Below are 12701 nucleotides of genomic sequence, written 5' to 3' on the forward strand. Positions count from 1 at the left end.
ACACACCTTAAAAGCATTAGTTCAGAAATGTCACTAAACAGACAATAGCAATACAAGAAACCCTGGGAGGAATATCTGGTTTCCAGAGAAGTCACATTATTGAGTATGTCCAGTTTTCAACAAAAAATTGTAAGACATGCAAAAAGACAAAGTCTGGCTCATACACAGGAAAAAGAGTAGTTAGTTAATAGAAACTGTCCCTGAGGAAGCTCAAACATTATACTAACTAAAGACTTCAGTGATTTTGAATATATTCAAAGGCCTAAAGGATACCACATCTAAAGAACTAAAGGGAAATACAAGAATGATATCCCACTAACTACAGAATATCAATGAAGAGATGTAAAAAAAGAACCAAATATAGAAATTCTGGAATTCAAAGTACAATAACTGAAATAAAAAGATTCAGAGGGACTAAACAGCAGATTTGAGCAGGTGGAAGAAAGGATCGGCAAACATAAAGAAAAGTCAATTGAGATAATCCAGTCTGAGAAGAGAGAAAAAGCAATGAGTAAATATGAACAGAGCCTCAGAGACCTGTGGGACACCATCAAGTGTGCCAACGTATGCATAACAGGAGTCCCAGAAGGCAAGAAGAGAAAAGGACAAAAGAATATTTGAAGAAGTAATGCCCAAAAGCTTCTCAAATTTGGTGAGAAACATTACCCCTAGAAGAAACACACATCCTAGAAACTCAACAGCTCCAATCCGGGAAAAAACTCAAAGAGATCTACATCTAGAAATGTCACGTTCAAACTGTTAAAAGCTAAAAGAAGAAACTTGAAAGCAGGGAGAAGTCACTCAACATGCACAGGGGACCTTCAAAAAGAGGAGCAGCTAATTTCTTAACAGAAACCACAGAGGCCATAATGCAGTAGGATGACATATTAAAAGTGCTGAAAGAAAAAAAAAAAGCTGTCAACCAAGAATTTCTAAATCCTTACAAAATTATCTAAAAATGAAGAAGAAATTTAGATGTTTTCAAATAAAGATAGAGTACTCATTGTTGGCAGGCCTGTTTCACAAGGAATATCAAAGGGAGTCCTTTAGGGTGAAAGAAAGACACTGGACAGTAACTCAAATCTACACAAAGAAATAAAGAACACAGGTAAGATCACCATATAGGTAAATATAAAAGTCAGTATGAATGTGTTTTTTTTTTGTTTGTAGCTCTTTGTCTCTCCTACCTGACTTAAAAGACAACTACATAAAGAAATAATTATAAATCTGTATTGATGATCAAACAATGTATAAACATGTAATTTTTATGACAAAGCAGACAGAAGGAATGGATGGAACTATACGAGAACGGTTTGTATGTACTATTAAAATTAAGTTGGAATCAGTCTGAATTAAATTGTTATGAAAATGGTAATTATCATCCCCAGAGCAAACCACTAAGACAATAATTCAGAAAAAGGCACTAGAAGAAATGACAAGGGAATTAAAATGGTATATTAGAAAATGTAGTTTAACACAAAGGAAGGGAACAATGGAGAAATAGAGGAACAAAAAAAGACACTTAGAAAACCAACAGCAAAATGACGGACATAACATATCTTATCAATGTAAATGGATAAAAATCTATAATAAAAAGGCATGGATTGGGGCACCTGGGTGGCTCAGAGGGTTAAGTCTCTACCTTTGGCTCGGGTCATGGTCTCGGGGTTCTGAGATCGAGCCCCGCATCAGGCTCTCTGCTCAGCAGGGAGCCTGCTTCCTCCTCTCTCTCTGCCTCTCTGCCTACTTGTGATCTCTCTCTCTGTGTCAAATAAATAAATAAAATCTTTAAAAAAAAAAAAAAGGTATGGATTGGCAAGATGGAGAACACAATCCAATTTTATGCTGTCTACAGGAGACACAGTTTGATTCAAAACACAATTAGGTAGAAAGTAAAAGGATGGAAAAAGATACACCATGTAAATAGTAAGCCAAAGAGAGCTGGAATGGCTAAATTAATAACAAACAAAATGATTGTGAAATACACATTGTTCATAGAGAAGGACATTCTATAATGATAAAAAGGTCAATCTATTAAAAAGATGTAACAATTATAAATATATATGCATCTGTGAAAAAAGCCCAGAATACATGAAACAAAAACTGACAGAATCCGAGGAAGAAAGACAAGTTGGAGACTTCTATACCTCATTTCCAATAATGGAGAAAACAATTACATAGAAAATCAAAAGGAAACAGAAGACCTGAGCAACACTATAAAGCGACTAAACCTGACAGACACGTATGGCACATTTCACGCAAGAGCAGCAGGAAACACATCCTTCAAATTGAGGGCCCATGGAATTAAACATAAAGCATAGTCTTAAACCATAAAACAAGTCTCAATAAATTTAAAAGGATTTAAATCCAAATATGATCTCCTACCATAATGCAATGAGATTAAAAATCAGCAATAGAAGGAAATTTGGGGAATTCACAAATATGTGGATTTCAAACAACACACTCCAAAATGACCAACTGACCAAAGAAGAAATCACAAAGGAAATTAGAAGATACTTGGAGATGAATTAAAACACACATACCAAAACTTATGGGGATGCAGTGAAAACAATGCCTATAGGGAAATTCACAGGTATAAATGCCCACACTAAAAAGGTTGAAAGATTTTGAATCAATAATCTAAATTTATACCTTAAGAAACTACCAGGGAAGGGCACCTGGTTGGCTCAGTCAGTTAAGTGTCTGCCTTCAGCTCAGGTCATTATCCTGGAGTCCCAGCAACGAATCCGACATTGAGCCCCCTGCTCAGCAGGAAGTCTGCTTCTCCATCTGCCCTTCACCTTGCTCATGCTCTCTCTTTCTCTTTCTCTCTCTCTCAAAATAAATAAATAAAAATCTTTAAAAAAAAAAATGGAAGAAAGAAAAAAAACTAGCAGGGGAGCGAAAGAGCAAACTAAACCTGAAGTAAAAAGGAAGGAAATACAAAAGATCGGAGTGACAATAAATGAAATAGATAACAGAAAAAACAACTGGAAAAATAAATCAGTGAACCCAAAAATTGGTTCTTTGAAAGGATGTACAAAACTGACAAACCTTTAGCTATACTGGAAAAAGGAGAAAGGGAGAATACTGAAATCTCTAAATCTTTGCAACTCATGTTTCTCCTAAGATTTTACCTAAGGCTGGGATATATAAAAGAAGTAAAACCCAAACTTTCACCCTTACTTCCTTTTCCCACTTTAGTACAAGACTAAAGTGGAAAAGCTAAACCTTATTTATTTTTTTAAATTAAATTACCCATTTATTTAAGTAAGCTCAGCACCCAATGCAGGGCATGAACTCATGACCCTAAGATCAAGAGTCACATGGTAAGCCAGCCAGGTACCCCTAAAATTTAGATTTAAATGAACTAATTATTTCACTTAAAGGTGCCTTACCTACCCTACCGGCAAAGGTAAATGACTTGGTTACACAAGGTGTCACTGCCTATCTCCTACTGAGGTTCAAGGGACACTCAAAAGTTAGGTTGAAGGGACACTCAAAAGTGTATATTTGGGGTGCCTGGGTAGCTCAGTCAGTTGGGTGTGCAACTCTTTAGATTTTATTTATTTCTTTATTGAGAGAGAGAGTGAATGAGCAGTGGGAGGGACAGGAGAGAGAGAATCTCAAGCAGACTCCAAGCTGAATACAGAACCCGACATGCGGCTCCACCACATGACCCTGAGATCATGACCTGAGCCGAAATCAAGAGTCAGATGCTTAAAAAACTGAGCCTCTCAGGAGCCCCAAGTGTCCAACTGTTGATCTCAGCTTGGGTCTTGATCTCAGAGTCATGAGTTCAAGCCCCACGTTGGGTGAGGAGCCTACTTAAAAAAAAAAAAAAAAAAAAAAAAAGTGAAAAAAGAAAGCATTTTATTTATAATGCAGGGTAGAAATTAAAATGATTTAAAAAACACTTTTATGGGACGCCTGGGTGGCTCAGTTGGTTAAGCGGCTGCCTTCGGCTCAGGTCATGATCCCAGCGTCCTGGGATCGAGTCCCACATCGGGCTCCTTGCTCGGCAGGGAGCCTGCTTCTCCCTCTGCCTCTGTCTGCCTGTGCTTGCTCACTCTCTCTGTCTCTGACAAATAAATAAATAAAATCTTAAAAAAAAAAAAAAAAACTTTTATATAGTAAGTATTTAAGTTAGTAATTGATCAAATGCTTAAATTTGCCAGCCTGGTATTAACAAGTGAAACACGCCCACAAAGATGACATTAGCTTCAAATGAACGCCTCGATCAGTTCTTTAACGGTCCGTTTTTCCTCCTCCTCCATCTCCCCAGGTCACCTGTCTCTCCATGTCTGCCCTTTTCTCATCTATTCCTCAACAATGCCCTCCCATTTAGCAGCGTGGAAGTGTGTCTTCTTTGGCTGATCCTGAAAGATCCCCTGAGCTATTTTCCTCTAGACACACTCAATTTCTTCACATAAGCCAGTATTGATAAAAATCCATTAACTAGATTTGAATATACATGTAAACATACTGGGAAGAAAGAAAAAGCCCCTTCTATTTGCTTCCCTTGAAGTGTAGTTAGAATAAACCGTCAGGAATTAAGAAGTCACCAAATACCTACTTACAAAACTGCTAACTAGTAACTAACGATGCATAATGTCAAGACTGAAAACAATATTCGACAATAGCATCATGACTAACCAAATTATAAAACATCCCCTGAAGGGAGTAACTCACACTTACATAGAATTTACAGTGCTTAAAGTAGCTTTACAATATTCCTTTTTCTCCACAACAGTTCAGATGAAGAAACTGGGATCTGGGAAGTTGTAGCTACACTGAAGATCACACAGCCTGTAAGGGTCAAGCTGGGTCTCTCTTCAGTCTCTGTGAGTCTAGATCTACCTACTGGACTGTGATGCAGCCATATATAGAAGGCTTATGAGGCATCATAGAGATTATTTGTAAAATACTATTCCCAGTAGGAAAATGACATGTAAAATTGTATCCTAGGATCTTCAAAGTAAATATACTCTTAAGGGGCTTTGGCAAAATAAAAACAGATGATCTACTGGGATGGTAGGAATGTGATCTTTCTTTCTTTTATTAGTTGTAATGTAATTGTTACTTATGCAAATAAAAAAGAAAATTCTGAATTAGTTTATTAGAGGTGTGGCCAGGGGAGTTAAAATAAAAACAAACAAAAAACCTCAAAGAACCAAGAACCATTAAACCAGAGCTCCAGGTACAAACTGGAAAGTGCATACATTCCTACAGGATACAGAGATGAGGTTCAAAAAGTTATCTAAAAAGGTTACCATATGAGCATAAAGAGAGAAGGGGAAAGCCAACCTTCCACACACACAGCCTTTTGAACATTTCAAAATGTATCACCTACATGATTTAAGTGAGAAAACTGAGATCTGGAGAGGTTAAATAAAGACCCAAAGTTTCATGGCTAGTGAATCCAAATGCACACCAGAACACCTGCATATAACCTGGCACAATGATGTCCACTCCTTTAACATATAAGGACTTTTTAAAAATGTCATAAAGAATTTCATATTCATACTAGAATTGGTAAATCTATAGGGAAGAGAAAACAGATTTGTGGTTGCCAGGGGCTGAGAAGGTGGTGGGGGATGGGGGCTGTGACTGCAGAATGGCTTCTGGGTTTCCATTTCAGGTGATGGAGGCACCACAGTGAATGTTCTTAAATGTCACTGACCTGTACACTATTTACCAAATTGAAAAAGCCTTAAAGACATAGTAACAGGTCTGCCTTTAGTAGACAGTGATTACAGACATCTTAAAAGATCACAGACAGGGGCACCTGGGTGGCTCAGTGGGTTAAGCCTCTGCCATCGGCTCAGGTCATGATCTCGGAGTCCTGGGATCGAGCCCCACAGCGGGCTCTCTGCTCAGCGGGCAGCCTGCTTCCCCCTCTCTCTCTGCCTGCCTCTCTGCCTACTTGTGATCTCTCTCTCTCTCTCTGTGAAATAAATAAAATCTTTAAAAAAAAATCACAATCTCAAAAGAATTCAATACTGTCTAAAATTATTATTTTATTAATCATAGCAGCAACATACTCTTAAAACATTTAGCCTATGATGTTTGAAGCACAAATCTGATGTCTTTCAAGTCCCCAAGGATTTCACGACCCTCAAATCAGGAATCCCTAGTTTATGTTCCTTCTTAAACATGCACAACAAAAAACTCTTCCTGATGTTTAAGGGGTTTCCAAAAATTATCCTTCAGTGAGGTAACCTTACAGATGCTATCCAACCGTCAAGATCTCAGAGGCCCAGAGCATTAGTTACTATCTTTGCAGAAGTACTGTGATGCATTTTAGACTACCCTCCTCCTTAAAATTAATTTGCTACTTAAACTACCTTATAAATTACTCACAATTCCCTCATAGTATGCTTTAAGTAGTTTAAGGATAAAAAAATAAGACCAACATAATTAGCAAATATTTACTATACCCATGGCATTGTAAAAAACATAAAATTTTGAATGGTCCCAAAATATAGGTAAGAAATATAAATTCATGAAAACGTAAATACCAACAATTACTTCAATGACAACTTAAGGCATGAAAGGAAGCACACAGCAAGATGTTGATTACTTGCTACAGGAACAGGAAGACAAAAACTGCTATAGGGCTTCAGAGAAGGGAGCCATTATTCCAGTCTATGGTGTACGAAAATTTGCTACAGGAGAACTTGACTTTGAATGAGTTGCATCTTGAAGAGCAAGCAAGATTTGGGGAAGTGAGGCAAAAACAAGAGAGCATTAGAATATCCCTCATTAAGCTTCATTCAATTCACTACTACCTGCTGAATTCTCATTCTGTCTTAGGTACCAAAAATGCAAAAATAAGGCAGTCTGGGTAGCCCCTGGTCAATTTCCCTTTGTAGGCCTGAAATCCTTCAAAACATATCATACTGTACAATTAGTTATCCTTAACCCCCACCATGGGAAATAAACAGCATTGGCAAATTTCTGATGACTGTTGTTTTAAAATAAGTCATACCTTAACTGTATGCATTATTCCCAAGAGATAAATTTCACCCATTACAATGAACTCAGTGTATCCTCTTACAAGCTTTTGGTGAGAAATCGTTTTCTAGAAATACATGTACTTACTAATTCCTATCTCCACTAGAAAACAGAGAGGGACTTGCCCACTGAACACAGCTTGGCCATGGAGTAAAGGCAAGACTAGGTATCAATAATGCCCATCACTTCTACCCCAAGACTATAAAGAGGGGGCTGGAAGTCTCTCCACCATGAAGCAGTACTGTGAGATTAATGGGCAAAAGCACTTGTGTGCAATGATCTGTGTCCAAGAAGTTGGGTGGAGGTGCAGACATTAGACAATAGTTCATTTTACAATTTTAACCCCATCTTCCAAGGGCTCAGTTGGATTTGAGCTGGGTAAATCTAAGTATCCCCCACTGCCTGAAAGTTCTGGGCAGACTGCTATTCTAGGGATATTTTTTAGCTGAAACCAGGAAACAAAGTCAATCTTCTTCTGGTAGTAGAATTTGAGTGGTGAAACAGACCCATCAAGTAGCTGTGATTCTTGCCATGTGGAGAAAAGTGGAAAGTCATACAGAAAAAGCAAATACCTCTGAATAATTTTAGTATAAAGCTACAAAATTTAAAAAGTTCATACTCTATCAGCCTAAAATATATCAAATCTTTACCAGGAAGAGAGAAAATGTTATGTTAGTATTAATGTTACTAACCTTGTTTGTTCTTGGGTTCAACATGAGTGTCTTGCCTTTTTCTTTTATGTGCATATGACGACATGCTAGAGTATAGGGAGTAGCAACTATTCTTAACCGGGACAACATCTTTCCTTTCACCTGAGGAAAAGGCAGCAGATAACGGATGAGAAACATATTACAGAATGCATGCACATTAGGTATCAGTTTTCAAAAGCAGATACAGAAAGCTTAATTTTCCACACTTGAAAAAGCTTTATCAAAGTACATTTATGTTTCTACAGGTTGTAACCATTGTAAAAAAGTAACTGGGTGAAAACAACGACTGACTTTTCCTGATAATACTCTAAGTCCCTGGTTAGTCATCATTGTTATTTTGTATGTACTGTATACTACAGTGTGCTAAACACTCATTCTTTTTCTAAGCCACAAGTGTGGCAAGGTATGTATCTCCTGATTGTGAGAGAAAGAAAGAAATCCAGCAATTAAGAAACAAGGTAACATCTAGTAAACAAAGACATACGGTATGGTCCATGTAAATGCGTATGGGAGTTTAGGTTGAAGGTGGAAAAGTAAGTTACCAGGAAATCCTGGAGCATAAACATCCAGAGGAAGAGAAGCCATTCAAACTCTTAATCTAGCTGTATAATTTTAATGTATTAATACAGTCAGTGTTTAAAGGTAATATACTAAATATTTTTTCTTTTCAAAAAACCTGTTACTTAATATAAAACACGCAAATTGGCTAGAAAACATGTTTTTGCCTTTTCACGACCATCACAGACACATGGAAATTTTTCAAAATGGAAAACTCCACATAATATATTGCACATTAAATATTTAAAATAAGGATACAATAGATTCTTCTGCATATCAATTCTCCCACCCAAAATGAACTTGCAAAGCCCATTTATCTTAATCATTACAAATCATTGAAATCATCCCGCAATAAGTTTTTTACTGGAATTTTTATTTGCTTAGAAATCAAGGTTTGTATATGGAGCGCAGCAAACCATTACAGTGAGATTATTTTTTAAGTTAATTTTATGGAAGTGAATTCACACAACAAAACTTGCCATTTCAAAGTGAACAACTGAGAGGGATTAGAAAATCCACAATGTTGTGCAACCCACCTCTTCCTAGTTCCAAAACATCATCACCATCCCAGAAGGAAACACTACCCATTTAAGCAGTTCTTTCCCTCCTCCAGTGCCTACAACCAGCAACCTGTTTTCTGTCGTTATGGATTTACCGATTCTGGATATTTCCTATAAATGTGGTGCATAAATGTGTCCACAAAAACAAAAAATTTATATGATTACAAGGACATCAAGAATCATGAAAGATGTGGACTGGGGGTGGGAGGACAGGACAGATGTTTAAAGATACAAACTTGCAGTGAGAGTCCTAAGAAATAATAACTCCTAAAGATCTAATGCGTAGTATAGTGAATATAGATAACATTGTATTATAATCATCAAACTTTTTAAGAGACTAGGTCTTAATTGTTCCAACCACTAAAAAAAAAAATGATAATTATATAACATGAGAGGTGACAATTATCACTACAATGACAAACATATTATAATATATAAATATATCTAATTAATATTATATGCCTTAAATTTATACAATGTCATATGCCAAATATACTTCAGTAATAATAAAAAAGAATTATGAGAGATATACAACAAAATAATTGGGTCACTTTAAAATGTTAGTGAAAGACACTAAGGAACTACTGCAATTTAAAGAAGACTGAACAGGGGGTGCCTGGGTGGCTCAGTGGGTTAAGCCTCTGCCTTCAGCTCAGGTTATGATCTCAGGGTCCTGGGATCGAGCCCCATATCAGGCTCTCTGCTCAGTGGGAGCCTGCTTCCCCCTTTCTCTCTCTGCCTGCCTCTCTGCCTACTTGTGATCTCTCTCTCTCTCTCTCTGTGTCAAATTAATAAATAAAATCTTAAAAAAAAAATAAAAAATAAAATAAAGAAGACTGAACATATGACAACTAAATGCAAAGCCTGAATAAAAAAAAAAATGCTATCAAGGACACTTATTGGGACAACTGGCAAAACTAAAAGATATACTGTAGCTTAAATAAAAGTACTATGAAATATTAAATTTTCTGTATTTGATAACCATATGGAAGAGATATACTTGTCCTGAAAACACAGTGAAGTATTAAGGGGCCAAGAAGTATGATATATGCAACCAAAGCCTTTCAAATCATTTCAAAATAAATTTCAAAGACTGAAATGGTTGCACTGATTATGTGTTTGTGTGGTTCTTCCAGGAAAGACAGCATTATTTGTCAAAATTAAAACTTTGGTACCAAAAAACTGGGTTAGTATTCCAGTATATTGGTGAGGTAGGCAAATCTACGATATAGTATAGAATACTTTTTACTTTAAATCAAAGGCAATCTGAAAAAAAATTATTTTGTCATTAGTACTTGTGGTATGATAAGAAATATATCTGGGGGGCTCAGTCAGTTAAATGTCTGACTCTTGATTTCTGCTCAGGTCATGATCTCACGATCCTGAGGTCGGGCCCCAAGACAGGCTCCAGGGCGGAGTCTGCTTCAGATTCACTGCCTCTCACTCTCCCTCTGCACCCCCTCCATGAATGAATAAATAAAATCTTTTTTAAAAAAAGAACTATAGGGCGCCTGGGTGGCTCAGTGGGTTAAGCCGCTGCCTTCGGCTCAGGTCATGATCTCAGGGTCCTGGGATCGAGTCCCGCATCGGGCTCTCTGCTCAGCAGGGAGCCTGCTTCCCTCTCTCTCTCTCTCTGCCTGCCTCTCTGTCTACTTGTGATCTCTCTCTGTCAAATCAATAAATAAAATCTTTTTAAAATAAATAAATAAATAAATAAATAATAAAAAAAGAAATACATTTGGTTTTTGTCCCCAGTTTCTGGAACAGAGCTCCTAAAAATCTTTGGAATTTCCTGAATGATAGAGGAGTATTTTTTGTTACTCATAAGAAGACACTTTTGATCACATTCGAGTTTATGCTTATGAGGTGACCTAGGATGGACCACTGCAAAGCCTCAGATAGAGCTGGTCACCAGAAACACCAAGTGATTAGAGAGTAGAAATTTACTGCCCCCCTCCAGAACCTCCAGAACCTCCAGAAATGGAAGTGGGCAGGGGCCCTTTTTAACAAGGAGATCTGTTGAGCTTTCATGTTGGTGAACACATCTAGGTGCGGGGGGATGGCACACCCAGGCAAGATAAGTAAGCTCTATGCCTCTCCACCCCCACCCCCATCAATACATAGTTCTATGTAGCCCTTCCCTCTGTTCCTGAGTTGTATCATTTTATAATAAACCAGCAAATGTAAGTAAGCCTGTGTGCCATTATAGCAAATCATCGAAACAGAGGGGGTTGTGCGAAGCCTCGATTTATAGAGAGTTGGTCAGAAGTATGGGTCACAACCTGGGACTTAGGATTGGCATCTCAAGTAGGGGCTGTCTTTTGGGACCTAATCCTTAACCTATGGGATCTGAAGCTATCTCCATATGGACAGTGTCAGAATTAAGTTACATTAAAGCAAACCCAATCAGCATCTGCTGAGAATTGGAGAATTGCGGGGGAGCGGGGTTGTGGGGGGAGAAGTCCCACATTTAGTGGCCAGAAGAACTGACACTGCGAGTAAGGAAGATTAAAGTTTTACCTTTCAGAATTTAACTTAAGAGCAGCATTCTAATACATGAAATCTATTTTCAGTTCCTGGTTAAAGTTTTGCTTCTACCTAATACTGAATTTAGTCTGTATAATAAAGATAACATCACTTGTCAAATCTACCTTATAGATAATTATGATGATCAAATGAGACTATATGCAAAAAAGTATTATAATTAAAGAATGTTTAATCACTAAAATTACTTTGTTAGTGAGTGATAGAGAATAAAATAAAATGTAAAGGTAATTTTAATAGTGTCTTGAAAACAGTGGTCATAAGTTAAAAAAAGAATTAAGGAAAAAAAAATCTGCCAAAACTAAAACCAAGGAATAAGAGATAGACAGGTAGGCTTAAATACCAGTAATAAGAACAATGAGAGGCAACAAGATAAAACGCTGTTATGCAGGTGGGTTGGAAGGAGAAGTCGAAGAATGAGTGAAGTAAAAACAGGAACCAAAAGGCAGCGTTTCTAATTTTTAATTGACATGTAAAATCAAGCCGCTTGCTTCCTTGACAGCTTCTGGAATACTGAGATCTGCCTCTGGTTTCTCCCCCCGGTGTGTCATTCACATTGCCTTGCCCTGGAACTTACTCTCTGGTGTTTACAAGCTGGACCAGGACAGGAACTGCTAGACCACTGGCTGCTGGAGACAACTCTCCCTGGCCCCCTACTTGGGGTTAAAGGAGGTCACTGCAAGGGAGACAGAAATTAGAGGTCGTGACTGAGTGCAATGAGCACAAGCTCTGCAGTCCGACTGGGATCGGAATCTGGACTCAGCCCATCACCACTCTGGATGCGGTTGTGTCACCCAGACATTCCCAACGGCTTCTGAATTGGTGTTAGCCTGGGACACATTTCTCACTGCTGTGTGGCCAAATGAGAAAAACTGAGCAATGCAATATAGTTCTTCATAAAACAAAATTTATTCTCTTCGTTTTCCTATTCTAATTATGATCTCCTTATCTGTTTGGTGATAAAAAGTCTTTTCTTTTATGAAAAGATGGTGATGGTGGATTTCAATAGTTCTTAAAAGAGTCCTTAACCTTAATAGAATTAAAAGTTGGCAGTGTATGTCTGGTCCCAATTGTCCCCCTATACACACTTGCCCATCAAGTCCAAAAGTCTCAGGACTGCCTTAGAAGTCTCATTTCTCTCATCAATGAAACAAGGGAGAGGGAACTCTGGTTTGCAGAGCTGTGTGTAGTAATGATGATATTTACAAAGTATCAAGCAATTAAGAGCTTTATCATCATCATAAAGAGCCTGACTACTTGACGTGAAAGTTTATTCAATAAAATCCATATCCAGGCAGTTTAGCAGAGTAGT

General features: G+C 37.6%; 1 protein-coding gene across 3 annotated transcripts in view; it reads right to left on the reverse strand.

Moving 5' to 3' along the window:
* Positions 1-12701, reverse strand: part of ME2 (malic enzyme 2) — a 56044-nt gene that overhangs the window by 40446 nt on the left and 2897 nt on the right. For 2 of the 3 annotated variants that reach the window (XR_004385588.1, XM_032882485.1), the window contains exon 2: positions 7710-7829. Coding sequence is in view for 2 of the 3 variants with exons in the window: in XM_032882485.1 (XP_032738376.1) it covers positions 7710-7817 (108 nt within the window). In the remaining variant the exon portion in view is untranslated. Of the gene's footprint in view, positions 1-7709; positions 7830-11966; positions 11986-12701 lie in introns of those variants that run through there. The other variant, XM_032882486.1, reaches the window with a different exon arrangement.

Source organism: Lontra canadensis, unplaced genomic scaffold (assembly GCF_010015895.1).
Source record: "Lontra canadensis isolate GAN:19392208 unplaced genomic scaffold, GSC_riverotter_1.0 scaffold82, whole genome shotgun sequence".
NCBI classification, from domain to species: domain Eukaryota; kingdom Metazoa; phylum Chordata; class Mammalia; order Carnivora; family Mustelidae; genus Lontra; species Lontra canadensis.